This window comes from Gracilinanus agilis, chromosome 1, assembly GCF_016433145.1.
Source record: "Gracilinanus agilis isolate LMUSP501 chromosome 1, AgileGrace, whole genome shotgun sequence".
NCBI lineage: Eukaryota > Metazoa > Chordata > Mammalia > Didelphimorphia > Didelphidae > Gracilinanus > Gracilinanus agilis.
This window is the reverse complement of record NC_058130.1, coordinates 540,460,786-540,482,642: the sequence shown is the minus strand read 5'-3', so window position 1 is coordinate 540,482,642 and position 21,857 is coordinate 540,460,786. Positions and strand designations below refer to the sequence as shown.

The 21,857-nt window shown below is 37.4% G+C and overlaps 1 protein-coding gene across 1 annotated transcript in view; it reads left to right on the top strand.

Annotated features, from left to right (window-relative positions):
• Nucleotides 1-21,857, top strand: part of LAMA3 (laminin subunit alpha 3) — a 337,939-nt gene that overhangs the window by 221,472 nt on the left and 94,610 nt on the right. Inside the window, exons 33-38 of the mRNA XM_044682964.1 lie at nt 173-288; nt 657-868; nt 2,147-2,351; nt 11,853-11,997; nt 15,312-15,452; nt 16,868-17,029. Coding sequence (XP_044538899.1) covers nt 173-288; nt 657-868; nt 2,147-2,351; nt 11,853-11,997; nt 15,312-15,452; nt 16,868-17,029 — 981 coding nt within the window. The remainder of the gene's footprint in view (nt 1-172; nt 289-656; nt 869-2,146; nt 2,352-11,852; nt 11,998-15,311; nt 15,453-16,867; nt 17,030-21,857) is intronic.

Here is a 21,857-nt window from a genome sequence, read left to right as displayed (position 1 = left end):
GGGAGCAAAAATCCGTTTATTATCTAAATAGGGTTGCTATGAGGGAAGTCCTTTATAAATCTCAAATTATTCTCTAAAGGAGAATTGTTCTTAGAATGCTGACCTCACTGAGTACATTCTAATGTCTGTTTTTGTGTCTGAAACAAAGACATTGTTTTTATTTTATTTTCAGGGCCAGGTCCTAGTTGTTCCAGCAGAGAGCTACGGCTATCACATGCTTCACAAGAAGTCAGTGGACAAGTCATTTGATTTTATCAATAATTGTGGAGGAAACAGCTTTTATATTGAGTAAGCATTGCTTTGGGAAATAGCCTATCCTATCGGAGTCTGTAGATCTTGAAAACTTGAATCTGCCATACATATCCAAATCTAAAGTGAAGTTGTTATCTGAATGGCATTATGCCCTTGAATCATCCAGCCTTCCTGCTGCTTTCCTAGTAACAACAGCTGAGCCAAAATCAGAATGACAAATCCAGAAGCTTTGGTGAACATGTCTTTTCCCTGAATTGACCAATTTGCTAAATTGACCTCTCAGGATGCCCATCTGTGCAAATTTGTCATCTGTGCTTTTGAATCAGTGATGCGGCAGCAGTTAATAGGGATGGTTTCTGAGAGCAGCACAGAGGATGACACGATGTTATTTGTCTTCTTCCTAGCCCTCTGACGTCATCTAGATTCTGTAAGGACTCGGCCCGCTCCCTGGTCGCTTTCTATAACAATGGAGCCCTGCCTTGTGATTGCCACGTGATGGGGGCTATCAATCCTACGTGTAAACCAGAGGGGGGACAGTGCCAATGCAGACCCAACGTCATTGGTCGTCAGTGTACCCGCTGTCAAACTGGCTACTATGGTTTTCCATTCTGCAAATGTGAGTTCCTGTTCCATGAATCCTGAGGTGCTTTCCATTCTCCCCTCAGCTAAATGGTTTCTCCAGTTTTTTGTTTACTTTGAAGGTAGAGATGTGTGACTCATGCTTCACAATCAGTGCTGTCAGGAGAAAAGGATGGGAATAAGTGACCTCAGGCACCAAACGTCTTAAAAACCTCAGTTCAGTTCTATTCACAAAACAAAGGAATTACAGTCCAGGTAGTAAATGAGTAAATGAGGACAGTTATACAGCAGGACTTCAGGTGCCATCTAGTTCAACCCCCTCATTTTATAGACGAAGAGGCTGAGACCCAGAAGAATGAATGATTTCTTCAAGGTCACACAGGTTGTAAATAGCAAAGCTGGGATTAAATGAGGGCATTCAGATCTCTTAGGTCACTTTCATCCCTGATTTTTCATCTAGTTCTAATATGAAGAGAAGTCAGGTGGAAAACCCAGGAGAAGCTTAGAGATGTCCTGGTTTCCAAGCCCAGGTCTCTTTACCATTGGCCTAGAAATGAGTTTTAGCTACTTAGAAAAGAAATCTCTGATTTGCCTCATCCAAAATTGAGACCACTACCTAGAGATCAAAGTTATTTGGTAGCTTGGGGAGAGTTTAGGAGAGGCATGAAATGGAGTTCCTGAGTAGGAGTCATACCTCTGCACTGACAGCATTGCTTCTGCCATGTCATGTGGACATTGATGTTGAGCCCATTTCCCCACACAAAATGACACCCTGGCGAAGAAAAATGACCTTGGGATCATAGACTCATAGATTTAGAGCTAGGAGAAAACCAACAGGTCATCTAGCCCAACTCTCATTTTACAGATGAAGACACTGTGGCTTATCCTAAATCAGAGGGATAATAAGTGTCAGAGTCAAAATTCAGACCTAAGACTTCTATCTCCAAGTCCTAGCTCTCTACAAGTTAATTGTAGCTTGCTTCTAGAGTCACTTCATTAATACTGTGAGCATCTACTGTTAATGAGAGAGGTAGCTTTTTAGATGATATGGACTGTCACCCATAGATCGAAGAGAATGAGATTAGGTTGCTAGTGAGACATAGTCTTGAGAATGGAGACCTCTTTCAGAATATCCACAGAAAGTGACTCTTTGAGCATAAGGCAAAGCTTTCCATCTGTCAGGTCCCTTTGAAGCATTTCTTTTGGTTACATAGTCATCATACTGGTTTCCACAGACCTGGGAGAGAGAGACATAAATAGTACACAATAAAATAAGGCTTTCCCACTGAAATAGATTTATTTGTCTCCTCGTCAGTGTGTCACTGTGGTCGGCGCCTTTGTGATGAGATGACTGGAAAGTGCATCTGTCCTCCTCGCACAGTCAAACCTCAGTGTGAAGTATGTGAGAAGCAGTCCTTCAGTTACCACCCATTGGTTGGGTGCAAAGTTTGCAACTGTTCCAGAATAGGGGCTGTAAGTGCCACTGCCCCAGAGTGTGACAAAAACAATGGACAGTGCAGGTAAGTTACCTTAAGTGAGGCACAACAGAAGAGATGAAGCTCTTCACCTATTGGTCGTTGATACTTAAAAAAAAAAACATTTACCCAGATTCATGTTGATATAATTTTTTTTTAAACCCTTGTACTTCGGTGTATTGTCTCATAGGTGGAAGAGTGGTAAGGGTGGGCAATGGGGGTCAAGTGACTTGCCCAGGGTCACACAGCTGGGAAGTGGCTGAGACCAGGTTTGAACCTGGGACCTCCTGTCTCTAGGCCTGACTCTCACTCCACTGAGCTACCCAGCTGCCCCCTTGATATAATTTTTAACAATTGTTTAATGACATTTTGTAATCCATGTCCTCCTACCTCTCAGAGACCCATCCCTAAGATAGCAAGTAATATGATATAGGTTGTCCATGTACTATCATGCAATGTGTATTTCTATGTTCATCATCATATTGCTCATATTAGAAAAAATTAATGAAGGAAATGAAGTGAAGAATGATATGCTTCAATCTGTATTTAGACTCCATCAGTTCCTACTGTGGCAATGAGTAGCCTTTTTTCATCAAGTCCCTGGGTGCTGTCTTGGATCTTGCATTGCTGATAATAGTTAAGTCAATCACAGTTGATCATCATGTATTGTTACTGTTGCCTTGTACAATGTTCTCCTGGTTCTGGTCACTTCACACAGATCTTTCCACGTCTTTTGTGGTCATCCTGTTCATCGTTTCTTATGGCACAATAGTATTCCATTACAATCATATAGCACCACTGGTTCAACCATTCCCCAATTGATGGACATCCCTTCAGTTACCAATTCTTTGCCATCACACAAAGAACTACTATAAATATTTTGGTAGCCATTGGTGCTTAACACATCTTGAGTGGCAGTGGAATGAGGGGGCACCATTTTCCCCTTGTAGATTCAATTCGATGATTGTGGGAAATCATAATTACTAGCCACAATACAACAAAACCTCTGTTTTCTATTCATTCTTGACTCAATCCTAGGATCAAAGATTTATACTGCATGGTATGCTAAGCACTGGATCTAACACAAAGTAGATACTTAGTAAATGCTTATTAATTGATTGATTCTGTAATGAAAACATGTACCTCTATGGTAAATACTTAGGTTACTTCCTAGGGAGAAGTTACCTAAATAATCTGTCAGATGTGTGACTTACTAGAGACTTTTAATCTTCCAGAGATATTCTGGAGAACAAAAAAGAGGTCAATTCTACTTGCTGGTAGCTTGTAATTCTAAAATAAGTTAAGATGGATGAATATGAAGTTAAAACCATGTACTTCTTATGTGATGATTAATTACATTCAGAGATTCTTTATACAAAAAGAAGAAAAGAAGCAGCTTTGTGTATTTAAGGTTCAGGGTACACCTGGATTTCATTAATCAAACTAAATTTTCCTTTCTTTGTTTCTGTTCCCAGACTGCAAATGAACTGAACTATAGAGCAATACAGAGGTACATCTGTGCCACCAAGTATTTCTGCTGTCCTATTTCAGTTTTCCTTTGGACCGTGTTTTATGATCCTTTTACCCATCTTTTGTTGATTCCCTAGAGTTAATCCTTTAAGTAAATGATCCAGAAGTACTTTTCTCTCCCCCCCAGCAGATAATAATTACTCATAAATCATTAATTATATGTTGTTATTATGTATGCATTCATAAATCCCTTTCAACTCCATGAAGCATATATGTACTTTATCTCTTTAATCCTTACAGCAATAGTGAAAGATAGATATTATGGGAATAACCCCATTTGAATGGAATCTAAAAGAGGTTAGGTGACTTGCCCAGTGTCACACAGCTAGGACGTATTAGAACTGGGATTCAAATATAGGTATGACTCTACGTACAGCCCACTCCTACTAGACTACATTGCCTTTTCTCCCAGATGATAATACCTTCTACTTGGCAGAGAAGAGGATATCTAGTTCAAGTTCCCTTGTTTGTTTTTCTCTTTACTTCAGCCCACTTCTTTATATCTATCCTCTACTTTTTGCAATCTCAAAGGAATAAGTATAAATATCCTTTTATCTATTTCTACCTACTTCTGCTCTTGGCTATCTCTTTCTTTTTTACCTTCATTGAGACTTTGCTCCATTAGTTATCTCCTCTCTGTGGTACCCTCAAGACCCTCCTCTATTGGCTCCTTTTATTCTTCCTTCTAGTAGGATTTGGACCAGATGATTTAGAAGACTTCTAATAATTGTGAGATTCTATGGTCTATATTCAGTTGTATGAGGCTTCCCATCTTGATAAAAAAAAAATCTCTTGAGGAGAAAGTAGCAGAAAATTGTAGAAGGAACCTCCAAGCCATCTGTACAAATCTTTACCAATTCTGCATGTAGAGTCTAAGCTATGATGAATTTATCAGGATGTATGTCTGAAACCAAAGCTCCCAAGTGGGGGAAAATGATCAAAAGAATAGAACAGTGGTAAGTCGAATAGCCTTAAGTGGAGGTGGGGGAAGACCTCAAAAGAGAAGACCATGGAAATCGGGAATTTCAAAATCCTTCCATTCCTCTTGACAACCCAAATATTGTTGTTTTTTAAAAAATGATAACAGGAGACATTTCTGTTGTTTAGGCAGATAGATGGCTCAGTGGATAGACTCAGTAGAGTGCTGGTCTTGGAATCAGGAAAATTCATCTTCCTGAGTTCAAATCTGATTTTGCCACTTACTAATTGTGTGACCCTGGGCAAGTCATTTAACCCTGTTTGCCTCAGTCTTCTCATCAATAAAATAAGCTAGAGAAAGATGGCAAACCACTCCAGTCTCTATGCCAAGAAAACCCTAAAGAGATCACAAAGAAGAGTCAGTCTTAATTTAAAAAAACTCAACAACAAAGGGAAACATTTGCAGTACTAAAAGAAATATTCAACTCAATCTATTGTAAGGAAACCTTCACCAGGCACTTCAATTCAACTACTGAACCATTAACAGAGATTGATTCAGAGCTACTGTATTTCCTATGAAAATAAAGCTCTGTTGTCTCAGGGGGCTTACAAAGAAACACAGATCTTACCTAAAAGTTGGAAGACTATGATAATAAATGAAGGGATAGTTGCATTTCCCCTTCCGAAAAACAGAGAGAATAAGAATTTTCATATAAAACTGGTTAGTACTAGAAAGGGAAATCCTAGCAATAGCAAACATTCAAAGTGAAGGTTAAGTCATTAAGGCATAATGCATACCAAAGGAACATTTCCACAAGATCCCTTGATCACAAAAATGAAAGACAAAATACCCAAAAGGAAGCAAGACACCTGGGAGCTTTAAAATACCAATACAAGCATGTCATGATGTTTCAGGTAGTATAAGAAACATTAAGGAGAAAAAAAAAAAGCTGAAATTAATGAAAGATAATAAAAGTCTTATTGCCTGCAAAAAATGCTATGCATTATTAGGGCTTGCCTTTGATCACGTTCCCTGCACAAATAAAGAAGAAAGTTCACAGAATGTACGATTGAGAGATAAGGAGTACAGGAAAGGCACTGGGACCTCTGACACCTTCTTGCTACAGCAAGTAGAAGAAAGAGAAAAAGATAAGAGAGAAAAAAATTACTTAATCCAAAAAGGGAATAAAAGACTGCTAGATAAAAATAGAGGTTATCATGAGAGATTCATCATTAATCTGGTTCTCTTGTTAGGAGGAAGCTTGCTGTAGTGGGTATGTTGCTGTTCTTGGACTTAGGGAGACCTGAGTTTGAATCTTGTCTCAGAAACTTCTTAGTTGTGTGACCCTGGGCAAAACACTTTACCTCCCTCAGCCTCAATTTCTTCATCTATAAATGGGGATAACAGTATCTTTATCACAAGAGTTGTTATAAGAATGAAATGAGGTAATATTTGTAATTATTGTTGTTCAGTTGTGTCCAACTCTTTTTGACCACAGTAAATCATATCACACCAATACTATTCATGGGATTTTCTTGACAGAGATCCTAGAATGTTTTGCCATTTCCTTCTCCAGAAATATTGTAAAGGGTTTTGCAAACCTTAAAGTGCTATATAAATATTAGCTATCATTAATTGCTTTGACTTTTGATTCCCAAATATAACTAAAGCACTGTGGGTAGTGAATTCGATCCAGAGATTCCACAGTTCTCTTGCATGTTACACTTTTCACATGTATTTCTATAGAGTTTTTTTATGATTAACAAGGTTTTCATACTAATTTAGATGGCAGAAGAAGTTCCACTAAACCAAAAGTAAAGATGAATCATATGATTAGGCAGAAGTCACTTGCAACTTAGGAAATAATAATTCAGAATGAAACCTAGAGGCTTGAGAAGATTCAGTGAATGTGTAATCACCAATAACATCTCAGTGGTATCCAAAGAAGCTGTCCAAATTCAGGGTAAAAGCCCAAGTGAGGCTCAACAAGCATTGATCTAAAAGACTCAAGGAAAGGGTCTTAGCTCAAGCAAAGAATTTTTCAAAATTTGGCTCTAACTTCCATGAGTTTCTAAGCCAGGGTATAGGGGTAACCTGGTCTAACTTCCCATTCCCCAACCTTGTTCTTCTAGATAAATTAGAACTGTGGACAGCTCTGGATCACTTGCACTGTGTCCTGAATGGTCAACTGCTTTGTCCCAATAGCAATAAATACCTACATAGAGATAATTGTAAACTTCGTGACTTACACCTGTGAAATCTGGCTTCTCACCTCACCACGTATTTCTTGAATCTACGCTTTCATTTCTGTTCTCACTGCTTCTCCCCTAATTTCAGGCCTTTTCTTTACTAATCTTTCAGCTTTCTTGTCAGGGATCTGTGGCCACTGCCTCAGGGATAAATGAATGAATGAATGAATGAATGAATGAATGAAACACATTTATTAAGCACTTAACGATCTGCTAAGCATAATGCTAAGTGTTAGGAAACAAATGATAGCCCCTCTTCTTAGGGAATAGAGGGAAACAACCTATAGAGCAGGTTTCTACTACAAGTCAGCTAGAAAGGCCCCATAGTCCTTAGGATCCCCAGGCAAAGCAGAGGTAAGGTATCTTTTTTAATGGCATTGCACAGAGAAGGAACAACTCAGAGTATTCTGGAGCAGTAGATAGAGTACCCAGCCTGGAGTCAGGAAGAATCATCAATCTGAGTTCAAATTCTGCTTCAGACACTTCTAGCTCTTTGACTGTGGGCAATTCACAATCCTATTTGCCTCAGTTTCTTCATCTGTAAAAGGAGCTAGAGAAGGAAATGGAAAACCACTCCAAGTATCTTTGCCAAGAAAATCAAATGGGGTCATAAAGAGTCAGACACAACCACAAATGAACAACTATTTTTGTCTGTGGGACCAACATTTATTCAGCATCCCATCTTTGAAACTGAGATTAGCATTCCTCTTTCTCATCTTCTATAATTAATTAGTTACCAAGCCCTATCAGCTTCATCTTCACATGTCTTGTATCTGTCCTCATGTCAAGTGCCATGGCCACTACTATAATACAAGCCCTCCTCAATACACACCTAGAAAATTGCCTTAGTCTCCCTACCAGATATCTTTGAGCCCTCTCTATCCATGTCAGCCCCTCCTGCTAATTGCCATCAGAATAATCTATGTTAAGCATAGACTGGGTCTTGCTACTCCTCAGCTTAAAAATTTTCAGTGACTCTCAAAGGCCTAAGGAGAACATCCTAGAGTCCCCCACCTAGTATTCCAAGGACTTCCACAACCACCTTGTCTCTCTAGCCTCTTCTCCTCTTAGTCTCCTGCAAAAAACTCTGTACTCCAGACAAACTAGACTATTTCTGGGCTCCCCCACCCACATAGGTAGATAGATAGATAGATAGATAGGGCAGTAGATGAATGGATGGATGGATATTATAGACAGAGAGGGGGAAGGGCATGTATGTAAGAGAGAGAGAGAATGAGAGAGAGAGAGAGAGAGAGAGAGAGAGAATGAGAGAGAGAGAGAGAGAGAGAGACAGAGACAGAGACAGAGAATTTCCCACTCCAATTATGTTCAGCATATGTCTGGGCTCTCAAATGCCTGTGTAGGTTCCTTAAGGTCAGAAGATTAATTAGTCTTATACTTGATTGTATTGCTTTTAAATTGTCACCTCTCTTTGCCCCACCCCCCACCAATGTCTAGGAGAGTGCTAGGCACTTATTAATCTCTCAGTAAATAATTGTTCATATAAGGATGGATTAGGGACGTTGAGTACTGAATTAAATTTAGGGATTTGTTTGTTTGTTTGTTTCCCATAATACTTACTGAGTTTAAAAAGGCCTGTTCATCTTGGTCAGAATTTCTAATGTATGTGTGCACTCACATACATCTTTTATGTTGGTTGTTATATAATTATTGGCATCTTGCCCATCACCTAAGAGATGACTTTCACTTGAACTGCAACCCCAATACGTCTCTCCTAGAGCTTTCCTGTGCCATGGGACTGGCATCTGCTAGAATCTGCCTGCCTGTAGGCAGTCTTTGAAATGAGAATCAGGGCAGGTCCCTTAGAAGCAGAAATTTAACCTGGAGGAATGTCTCAAGGTCAGATTTATTTTAGGGCAGCTCAGACCCAAATGTCTTGAAACATAAGTTCACTCTAAAGTTTAAAATTAGGAGAAATCTTAGGGGCCATCCAGTCCAAATTCTTCCAATTAAGGAAAATAAAGCCCAAAGATCACACAAATGGAAAATGGTAGAACCTTGATTCAAGCCCAGGTCCTTTGATTTCAAATGCAGTGCTCTTTCTATTAGACAGACAGACAGTAGAAACCTTAGAGGTCATCTAGCCCAACTACTCCATTTTACAGAAGGGAAATCTGAGTCTCAGAGAAGGAAAATGAGTTGTCCAAAGTCATATAGGTACTAAAGAACACAGGGAGGTTTAGACTCACATCTCTTGGCATCAAATACAATGCCACAAAACAAAAATTTAAAAATCTTATTGTTTCTTTGTTACATACATGAATCTTTTTCTTTCCTGCGATATTTTCATAGTAATTTGTATGCTCAGTAATCTTTCATTTCTTGGCTTGGGGTCTTCTATTTTCTATTCAAGCTTCACAGTTCATCCCCCCATCTTATTCCTACCTCTGCCCCATTTGTGCCCTCCTAGCTCATCAGATTTCTTCCTGCCCAGCTCATGAAATGTCACCTCCTCCCAGAGAGTTTCTGAAATAACCTGAGGTGTGAGCAATGAATTTATAGCACTTAAGTTTGAATTCTTGCTCTTCTGCTTATTGCCTTTGTGACTTTGGGCAAAATATTTAACTTTCTCCTGTCCCAGTTTGCTCATCTATTAATTGAGTATTGTCTAGCCCCAGATTCTATAACAGCTTGTCAATCTCAACTGTCCTCCTTCTTATTCTTAAACCAGAAAATGGGTATGTTTAGTTTTTCAATAATATTAAAAGGGATGCTTTCTTTGCCACCTTTCTTTAGCCCACCATATTAACTCTCCAGGCCCCACTAATTTCCTTAGTGATGTCCTCCTGCTGGCAGTTGCCCACAGGAATCTCTCTTTCCTCTGAACTCCTATAGCTCTGTCTGTACCACTCAGCACTCAGGTGATAGAGTGATTTCTCCATTAAAGAATCTCTAGGGACCAACTCTTCTAGGCAAAGCAGCATGATAAAAAAATAAAACCAAAAAATCCTCATGAATTTTGTGAAGAACTCCCTTCTTACTATATAAGATTTTTTAATTCAGTGTTTAAATTAGAGTACAATTTACAACTTTTAGGTGAATTCATTTGTGTATTAGAGGTTATCTTATAAAAGTATTCTGTTATCCTATGTTTTGTGAGGTTTTTATATGTGATCCTTGTCTATTTCTTCTCATCCAAATGAAGCTAGAAAGAGGCAACCTTAGAAAGTTATGAGGTCCCTGAAGTTCATCTTCTGTCTCAGTTTCCTCTCTCTGTGTTTTGTGTCCAAAGCAGACCTACCCCTCCATCTGATAAGAATAAGAAAAGATCTAATAGCCAATTGTCTAGACTAGAAAATATCAAAGACAAGATTTGGAAAATATCCTAAACAATAATAGCTAACCCAAAAGGGAACAGAATCATCTTAAATAGTGGTAATACTAACAATAGCTAGCATTTTTATAGTGCTTTATGGTGCAATGTGTAGAGAATGGATGACCATTGGGCAAAGATAAGTGGCAGTTCATGATTTGAGTGGGTTTGGGAGCAAATGAACAAGCTTCCTTCTGACCCCTACAACTCTATGATTCAATAATTATTGCTCTTTGATTTTGAGTGATTATATCCTACTGAAAAGTTATCTTAACCATGTTCTTATATTTTTATCTTTATGCAATGAAAAAACAAAGGTAGGGAATTATTTTGGCAGGGATTTGGGATGGGAAAAATGGGGTAACCTTGAAATAACTACATTAGGACAGGGGTTCTTAACCATAAATCTTTTTTTTTTTTGGCTAATATTTGGTAACTATGTTTCACTATAATTGGCTTTCTTTTTAATTCTATGTATTGCTTTTTAAACATTTAAAAACATTATCCTGAGAAAGGAGGCCTAAAGGTACTATCAGACCACTAAAGGGATCCCTCACACACAAAAAGTTCAGGAATCCCTAATATAGAATCTGGGCCATGGTTCCTAGAAAACTTGATTTGATCTCTTTAAGGAAGAAATTCTAAGCTATCTGGCAATCTCTGGACCCCTTCTCAGTATGATGTTTTTTACCCTCATTCCAAATTAGTTATATTGACATGTCAAGACCTAGATGAACTGTTGCAAAGTGAAGTGAACAGAACTGGGTTATCATTGTGGACAGTGACAGCAATATTGAAATGATGATTAACTGTAAAATACTCAGCTACTCTGATCAATACAATAATCCAAGACAATTCCAGTATACTTATGATGAAAAAATGTTATCTTCCTCCAGAGAGAGTACTGGCAAACTCTAAGGCAAATTGAGGTATAATTTTCTCACTTCCTTTATTTTTCTTGCTTTTTTTTTTGAAACATGACTAATATGGAAATGTATTTTGCCTGATTTCACATGTAAAATTTATAACATATTGGTTGTCTTTTCAGTAGCTGGGGGATGGAATGAGAAGGAAAGAAAGAATTTAGAATTCAAAATCTAAAAAAGAAAGGATCTTAAAAATAAATAAATAATACATTTAAACATTTTTTATTATGTTGGAAGGGATAATAATCTATGGGGAACTTTTTATGTTAGTCTGGGATTGTAGGAGGCAGCATAAACGGAAGCAAGATTTAAGTGCTATCTCCACCATAAATCATTTAACCTCTTAAGAACTCAGCTTTAAAAAGAGAAGTAGATTAAATGAACCTCTGAGGCTGTTTCTTTCTTTCAAATTTGGTGACTAAAATTATAGCTACATGGAGGACTCCTAGGTGTGGCATCTGTTTAATTGGCTTGGGGTGGCATCTTGCCCAACATTACATTGCAGGTGGAAAAAAGTTCGAGAAAGGAAAAAACCTAAGGAAAAACTAAGGAAAATGATGAATATTTTCTCCCTTTGGTTTTATAAAGATGTAAGCCCAGAATAACAGGACGCCAGTGTGATCGCTGTAGTTCTGGGTTTTACCGTTTCCCTGAATGTATTCCCTGCAATTGTAACCAAGATGGGACTGAGCCAGGAGTTTGTGATCCTTGGACAGGTGCATGCCTTTGTAAGGTAAGATACATCAAACCAATTATCAGAAGCTAACAAATAAGTGGTGGGGTTTTATTTGGTTTTCATTTATTATTATTATTGTTAATATAATAATAACTAGCATTAAATAGAGTCTTAAGATATGCAAAGTGTTTTGTAAAGGTTAAAATAGGGGTTTGACAAAAATAAAAGAGCAGCTTTTAACAATTAACAATTTAGTTTTATTAAAATAGAGATATAGTAAAGGAGGGAAATATGGGAAAAAGGTAGAGAAAGAAAATTTCCTAATGTCTATACTAGTTATCCTATAACTACCTATAATTACTACCTAAAACTGCCTATGTCTACCTATAACTGCCTGTAATTACCACTAATAACAACCACCCCACAAAGTTCCAACCCAATCAGTGTTTAATCCAAACCCAATTAGGTGTGTCAACGAAGACTAACCACCTCCCAAAAAAGTTTGAGAATGGAAAAAACCTAACAGCCCCAACCAAAAGCCCCAAACCCAAAAGCCCAAAAGCCCTCTAAAGGCTAAAGCCAAAAAGCTCTATCAGTAATCTCAGGCTCACTTTTTATATTCCATCAACTAAACGCCAACCAATATCCCAACACATTCCCAGTAGCCAACTTTCTTGCAACTGCCAGCACCTAACTGTCAGCAACTGACTGTACAACCAACTGTCGCTGGCTTCTTTTATAACCTTTTTCTACCTCACTTCCTGTCTCTATGGTCACTCCTTCCTGTCTCTGTGGTTTCTACTTCCTGTCATTGTAGGCTGGTTAATCCCTATACATCTCTCTGGTAAGAGGACCTCCAGCTCCCCCATTATATTAAAAAAAGGACAAAGAATTCCTTTTTACAGTTTTACAGATATTATTTCACCTGGTCCTCACAACAATCACAACAGATAGGTGCTATTATGAGCTCCATTTTACAAAAGAGGAAACTGAGGCCAAAAGTGGTTAAGTGATTTCCCAGGGTCATACAACTAGCAAGTATCGAAGACTGTATTTGAACTCAGCTCTTCTGAGCATAGCAGCTTAGAACAGTGCCTGAGGCATCCAAGGATCAGCCTGCTAAATGTTGAATGATTCATCACTAGAAGATTAGATCCATGAGGACATGGATATTTTTGAAGTTAATTCACCAAGATTCAGGGGTGTTGCAGTATGATCTGCATTGAAGATTATCAGTTCCTAAAGTATTAAAGTATGAAGAGATATTCAAGGACATGTGAATTTATCAGTAGGGATAAAGCCTGAAACTGTGATTTTATTGGAATGAGAACTCCCAGGTAGAGAACTTCCCCCATGAATGAAGATTAGTCCCTGTTCTTTACCTTCCAGTTGGAAAAAATTACCTAGTGCATCAAGAGGTTAAGTGACTTGACTAGGGTCACACAACCAATATGTGTTCAAGACAGGACCTGAATAAGCTGTGACCAGTTCTGAGGCTTCTCTCCATTATACTACACGGTTCCTCAGTAGTACACATAATTAAGGTGTTGCTAGTTTGCAATCTCTATACTGAGAGTATTTAAATATAAGAACCTCCAAATTCAAATTCCTAACTGAGTCTATGGAAACAACCCTTTCCTGACTTGGCTTTCCCCTTTGGCACAGACCCTTGCTTCTTCCCTATGACCTCCTCTTCCTGTTTCACCTCTGCTCCTTTTCAAATCTCATGCATTTTGGTGATTCTCTGACAGAAAGATATACTATAGTGGGAACAAAGCCAAACTGATTAACAGATTCTGTAAAGCAGAAGTATTCCCTATACATTATGATTTTGCTCATCATGGCTTTAATATATCATGGCTTGGCCTAAAAATTAAATGAGAATTTGGGGAAACTTTTGCAAAAGCCATAGATGGCACATACCAGCCAGCAAAGGGCACAGAGAAAGTTAAGAAACTCAGAAATGTATAAAATACATGTTTAGTGTTGTGTAATATCAATATATTTTATCTTGTAATAACACAAATATAAATAATTTTTAAAAGAAGTTAAAATAAGTGAAAAGTTAAAGTTTGTAAGCAGCTGACACATATAGGCTAGAAATGTAGACATATCTTAAGGAGTATAGTATCTCATAAATGCATATAAGGCACAAACAACACAAAAAAGAAAAAGGAAAAATTCAGACTTCTTCTCTGATACGAAGGGAAGGCTGAAAAAATTTTACACCTATTTTCCAGATCACAGAGGCTTTGTGTCCCTAATCCTCATGATGTGGAAGGGATGTATGTACTTAGCGCAGTGTTTGACACATAGTAGATGATATATAAATGTTTATTCCCTTCCCCTAGGAGGTGAACATAAGCTCACTGAAGGCTTTGTTTTTGTAAATCCAGTACTTAGCAGTGCCTCAATCTCAGTATTATTAGTAGTTTAATAAATCCTTCTTTTTTAAAATTAAAAACATTTTTTCAGTTAACAAAAATTAGTTTTTCTCTCCCACTTGCCCTACTCTAAATCAAAACAAGAAGCATATGAGAAAGTAAAAACTGGAAAGATTTGGATAACTGATACAAAGTGAAGTGAGCAGAACAGAGAGAATAATTCATGCAAAAAGAACAACCATTATAAAAAACAACAAACTTTGAAAAGACTTAAAAATTCTGATTGGCACAGTACTAACCATGACTAATTAGGATCAATGATGAAGCATGCTCTCTACCTTCAGGTAAAAGTGATGGCTTCCAATTTATGGTGAATTTGTCTTCTGCACATTTTAAACCCTCCTACTTCTTCTGGGTCTTTTCTCTTCAAGGTTTAATTACTTTTTGTGATGACAAGGGAGAGTCTGGTTCTGGAGCACTACCAAACAGCTGTTGGGTGATGATGGCAACTCTGAGAATAACTGTTTCTTTATTTTGTTTTTTGGGGGGACATGAGCTACCCATTCTTTGAAGCTTTTCATTTCTATATCTGATATGGAATTTTATCGTTCTTTGTTTTTTGAGACTGAGTCTCTTGTGGAGGCTGGAAGAGCAATGACCACTCACTGGCCATATCCCACTTCTGATCTTTGACTTGCTCCATTTTAACCTGGGATAGTTTGTGTTTTCTTAGGTAGCCTAGCAACTCCTCTTGGAAGCTTACTATTTTGGTGCAAGATTTATACAGACACCCCATCAACTTAGCACACTGAAGCTCAGAACTCCCAAACTTGAAAAATCCACATGTAGCCAATCATGTCTTTTAATGTTTTGTGACACTGGGTGCCAATATTTGACATTTTCATTGGGTTTGAGAACAACAGAATGCTATCAAGGGTCTTAAAAAAAACACATCTCACTGACCTCATTTCTTTTTTGCTTCAATAGGAAAATGTAGAAGGTGCAGAATGTAACGTTTGTCAGAAGGGGTCATTTTACTTGGACCCCAGCAATCCAAAGGGATGTACCAGCTGCTTCTGTTTTGGAATAAGTGACCACTGTCATAGTACAAATAAACGGAGGGCTAAGGTAGGACAGACATTGCAGTATTTCTACTTTTACTTAGTTACCACATGTTAAAAGAAGGCCAACTAAATTCAACTGAAATTTCAACTTTTTGAGCTGTTTGACTTGTTAGCCTTTATATTGATAAGGATGGGCTGTAGTATTCTGAAATACCAGATTTAGCATCCTTTTTTCCTTTTCCCTCCTCTCCTTATTCTCAGTTTTTTATTTCTTCCCTCCCCCCAAAAAATTTTACATTCTATCTTAGTATCAATTCTAAGATAGAAGAATGGCAAGGGCTCAGCAGAGTTAAGTGACTTGCCCAGAGTCACACAGCTAGGAAATGTCTAAGGATACATTAGAACTCAAGTCTTCTCAACTCCAGGGCTGGGACTCTTATCTCCTGTACTATCTAGCTTTCCCCAGTTTTTTTTTTATCTCTTTCCATTATAATTTATCATTTTATTTTTTCTATCCTTCCCTCTAGCCCTATAAAGTATACTTAAAGCCCTAAGTAATTTCTTGTCTTCATAATTTCAATATGAGCATCCTTGTTTTCTCAATGTGAGTCATATTCAACCAATAGTAAAAGAAGACCTATTTCATTTTTAATTGTTTACCTTTTTCAAGGAGATAAACTAAGAAAAGAAAGGGGGAGGGGGAAGAGGGTTATCAGTCTCATACCTGGCTTTTTTAGGAGAATCAGAAAAGACTACCATTTCTTTGACCAAGAAAAGGACCATTCCTTACTCTAAATTTACCAGTTATTTCTTCTTTTTCATAATTTTCCATCAATTATTTTATGACTTGGTAGAGATTTTTAACCATGCTATTTATGCCCTGTCTATAAAGTAGAATAAAATTTAAAGGATGCCACTGTATTCCATGTAACATTGGAAAGGATTAATTATGAGGATGAATTAATTAATTAATTATGAGGATTGATGAAGCACTTGTCTTCTATAAGGAGTTTCTTGGGGTGAGATTCTATCCAAAGCTTTGCTATTCCAGAATATGTTGAGTATGATGTGGTTAAGTCTTTATTTGGTGGCTTTGATGCAAGCTTTCATGGGAAATGTGTAACAGTACGGCTTCCATATTGCAAACAATTGAGTTAGAAGTCTGCAATGGAAACAATGGAAGACAATTATAGAATATCATATACAATGTCTAATACAGTCACTGTAGCAGATGTTTTTATCTAATTGTTTTTCTTTGTAAAAGGGCAGATTAAATCTTGAGGAGGGTGGGAAGTAAAGGGACAAAAAAAGACAAAAGTCATCCCTAAAGTGTATTTTTTTTATTAAAAATGTTTTTCAATTTTTAATAACACATTTCCAAATAATGTTTTAAAATGTATTTTTAAAAGAAGTATGCAGTAGCAGAGTTCATGAAGGAAAGGTATGAAGAAGTTCTATTCCTGTATTTTTGTGTTCCAGTTTGTTGACATGATAGGTTGGCATCTGGAGACGGCAGATCAAATGGCCATCCCTGTCACGTTCAATCCAGGCAGTAACAGTGTGGTGGCTGATATTCAGGAGCTGCCTTCTTCAGTCCACAGTGTGTATTGGATTGCACCACCATCTTATTTGGGGGACAAGGTAAGAATATTCAGAAGAATGGTTATCTCTTTGAGATGTGTTCTACTGATAGTCCCTTTGCCCCCTCCTCTTTAAAAGCCTTCTTAGCTCATATTGTCAGATGTATTATAGGATGTAATATGCAAGCTACTCAGAGTTGTGTCACTTTTTAATGAGGAAAGACAAATCCTATCCCTTCCCCTGAAGTTCATCAGAGCTGGAGGTAGTCCAACTCCCTCTACTTTACAGATAAGGAAACAAGCTCAGAGAAATAACTCAAGGTCATACAGATAACAAGGCAGAGAGATGGAATTTGATTCCAGATCCTCTCACTCCAAATTCAGTGAGTGCTTTTTCTGTGGCCCTAATTATAGAGTAGCTGGGACAAGATGGTTTAATGTACAGACAAAGCCAATAAGAATATGCAAGTTTTTAGGAACAGCTAGGTGGTTCAGTGGATAGAGAGCCAGACCTGAGATGAGAGGTTCTGGGTTCAAATTTGGCCTCAGACACTTCCTAGCTATATGATTCTGAGGAAGTCACTTAATTTCAGTTACCTAGCCCTGACTATTCTGCTGTCTTGGAACCAAAACATAGAAGTGATTCTTTTTTTTTTTAATTATCATGCAGAACATACTTCCATATTGGTCACTGTTGTAAGAGCCACTCATATATAACCCAAACCCCAAAATAAAATCCCAAATACACTGATATGAAAGATAATGTGCTTTGATCTGCATCAATCTGACTCCAACAATTCTTTCTTTAGAGGTGGATAGCATTCCCCTTCATAAGTCTTTCAGGATTGTCCCAGATCATTGCATTGCAGAGAGAAGCCAACTTTTCACAGTTGATCATTTTACAATGTTGCTATCACTGTTACAGTGTTCTCCCGGTTCTGCTTATTTTGCTCTACATCTGTTCATGCAGATATTTCCAGCTTTTTCTGAAGTCATCTTGCTTATCATTTTCTCTAGTACAATAATATTCCATTACCAACATGTACCACAAATTGTTCAGACATACCTCCAATTGATGGACATCCCTCAACTTCCAATTCTTTGCCACCACAAAAAGATCTGCTATAAGTATATTTGCTCAAGTAGCTCCTTTCCCCTTTTTCTTATCTCTTTGGGAGACAGACTCAATAGTGGTATTACCAGATCAAAGGGTATGCACAGTTTTATATCCCTTTGGATATAGTTCCAAATTGCCCTCCAGAATGGTTGGATCAGTTCCCAGCTCCACCAGCAATGCATTAATGTCCCAATTTTGCCACATCCCCTCCAACATTCATCACTTTCCTTTATTGCCATATTTGCCAATTTGATAGGTGTGAGGTGGCACTTTAGCATTGTTTTAATTTATATTTCTCTAATCTAGAGGAATTTAGAACAGATTTTCATATGATTATGGGTAGCTTTGATTTTTTTTCATCTGAAAATTGCTTATTCATCTCCTCTGACCATTTGTCAATTGGGGAATGGCTTGTATTCTTATAAATTTGACTTAGTTCTTTAAAGATTTTAGAAATTAGATCTTTATCAAAGAAATGTATTAAAAAATTTTCCCCCAGTTTGTTTCCCTTCTAATCTTGGTTACATTCATTTTGTTTGTACAAATGCTTTATAATTTAATATTAATTTTTATTGATATTAAATTTATAATAGTTTTAATAGTTAATGTTATTAATATTTAATGAACAATAATATTTAATATTAAATTGATATAATTTAATCAAATTACTCATTTTATATCTTATAAGGTTCTCTATCTCTTATTTGGTCAAAAAATTTTTCCTTCTCCATAGATCTGGCAGGTAAACTATGGTATCACTCTTTATATCTAAAGCATATACCCTTTTTGACCTTATCTTGGTATAGGGTGCAAGATATTGGTCCATACCTAGTTCCTGCCATACTGTTTTCCAGTTTTCCAAACAGTTTTTTTTAAACAGTGAGTCCTTATTCCAAAAGTTGGAATCATTGGGTTTATCAACACTATGTTGCTAAGATCATTTACTCCTGAATATAATGTATCTAATCTATTCCATTGATCCACCACTCTATCTCTTAGCCAGTGCCATATTGTTTTGATGATTGCTGCTTTATAGTACAGTTTGAGATCTGGTACTGCTAGGCCTCCCTCCTTCATGGTTTTTTTTTTTTCATGATTTCCCTTAATATTCTTGACACATACTATTGATTCTAAGATAGAAGGTAAGGATTTAAAAAATAAAATCAAAACTGTGGTCAGACCTAGCCTTAAGAAGATCACTTAAAAAAAAAAAGGATTATGCAGGTTCTTGTACAGACAGATATACCCAGGTATATGTCAAGTGGGAGAAAGATCCAACTGACTGAGTAGATCTTAGCGTGAGATCAATAATTCTTGCTGGTAGGTAACGGAGTCTTCCCAAAGGAGGTAGGCCAGGCCCCTTGCTCATGCCTTTTCATAAGGTTATTATACATTCTAAGAACTAGGTTATTTTTATACCTTTACCTTTTGTCTTAGAACCAATATCATGTACATCTTCTAAGGCATAAGGGTGATAAGGGCCAGGCAATAGGAATTAAGTGACATGCCCAGGTCACATCACTAGTAAGTGTCTGAGGCCAGATTTGAACCCAGGATCTCCCATCTCCAGGCCTGGCTTTCAATTCACTGGCCTAACCTCGTTGCCCCCAAAATTTGTTTTTTGTTCACAGCAACTTGGGGCACTTCTGTCTACTATTTTCTTAATGAGTTTAGAACTGCTATTTATTTTGAATACACTTAGGTTTTGTAGAGTTATTGCTTCATTGTGTGTGGTTTCTATAAACATACATAAATGTTCTATGGTTTCCTTATTTATCTCTATTGATAGTTAAAAGTGGCACTTCACCAGAGGTCTAGAGGAGACACCACGGAGTCTGAAATGCCTGGGCTTTCCCTGACTATGCCACCAACTTAATGTCTCACCTTTCTTTACTGCCATTTCAGGGAATATGAAATAAGAGAGATAGCACAGAGATAATATTTGGAAGCAGCTAGGTGATGCAGTAAAGATAGAATGCTGGAGTAAGACAGGGATTCCTAGAGCAAGGAAGACCTAAATTCAAATGTCTTGGACAAAATCACTTTAACTTCTATTTGCCTATTATTGTTATTTTTTTTTTGCCTATTTGCCTATATAAAATTCTGTTTACCTATTCAGTTTCCTCATCTGAAAAATGAAGATATAATAGTGCCTGACTCCAAGGGGTGTTTAAGGACAATATTTGGAAAGTGTTTTGCAAAACTCAGAGCACTGAATAAATACTAACTTTTACTATTAATTATGAAACCTGCTGATCAGGAAGAAAAGAAAACCCCAGTTTTGTGCAGCTTCAGCATGGCCTGACAAAGGATCAAACTAAGGCCATCTTTCTTTTCCTAGGGAGCTACTTGCCATTCTTCACTCAGGGCTCCAAATAGCTCCCATTAGAGCAATACAGAGCTCCCTTTTGAATGGCTTTCTGATTATCCTGCTCTCTGCTCTGTTTTCAAGAAGCAGAGAGATTTTCCCACTGTTTTTTGGCTCATGGTAATGTGAGTTACTTCTGTCTTATGTTTTTAAAACACTAGAGGAGAAAAGAGTCTCTTTTCATATAGTGCATGTGTTCTGGCATAAAAGGCTTCTTGAGGTCTTGGCATGAAGAACTGGGCACCACTCAAAGAGATGATATATCAGACCGTTCCAAGCCCCTGAAAGAGTGACCTCATTTTAGTGGGAACTCAATGCCTAGGCTTAGATTATCAAGTGTAGAATTTTTAGGTCACACTGCAGAGTTTTCACATTGTCTCACCACCACCACCACCGCCATATACACTTTTGCCATGGATTCTTTGTACCAGATCCCTAACAAGTGTTCATATAATTTCAAACTTCTAGTGATAAGAACTCATTACTTTCTAAGACAGCCTATTCCAATGGCAAATTGTGAATTTTAGGATTTTTTTCCATATAACAATCCTCTTGAAATATAACATATATGAAATATATTCTTGAAATATAATATAATAATATAATCTACTCCTTTGAAATTCCCACCTTTTCATCTGAATTCTGTCACCTGAGGCTCAGCTATACAGACCCAATCCCCCTTCCACATATTCAAATATTTGAAACCTCTGGTCACGTCCTTCCTCAGTCTTCCCTTCTCAAGTCAGAAGGCCAGAGTATATTGGGCATTTAACACATAGGCAGATTCGTGACTAATCACTAGCAAATTAATGTTTTTATAAAAAGAGGATCATTGTGTAAATATTATGCTTGAATGACTCCCTTCCCTGTCCATTGCCCATTAAACTCATTAGAATTCCCTGGGAGAGTACAAAATGTTGGCAATCATCCCAACAGATATACATACCTTTTCCCACATCCCTCTTCCTTCTTCTCAAATTCTTTAAGCCTGGGTAGCTTCAAAATAGTTGGATGTGGCCGAGGATCTTAGCACGGATTCCTTGTCTTCCCATGCTCATGAGGCTGATCTGCCCTGATCCATTATAAAGACAATTACAGAGTATGGAAACCAAGAAATAATATGATTGTTTAGGTTAGGAATAACTAGGACTTTTTCTTCCTACCTCTAGGGTGATCATTTAAAAATTTAAAACAAGTTAGGTGCTTAAGAAAATGATATTCATTCCTATAGGTAAATTAAGTTTATGAGATATGATAGAACAGAGTACTTGTTTTTCTTTTTCTTCCTTCTTTTCTTTCTTCCTTCCTTTCTTTCTTTCTTTCTTTCTTTCTTTCTCTTCCCTTCCTTCTTTCCTTCCTTCCTTCCTTCCTTCCTTCCTTCCTTCCTTCCTTCCTTCCTTCCTT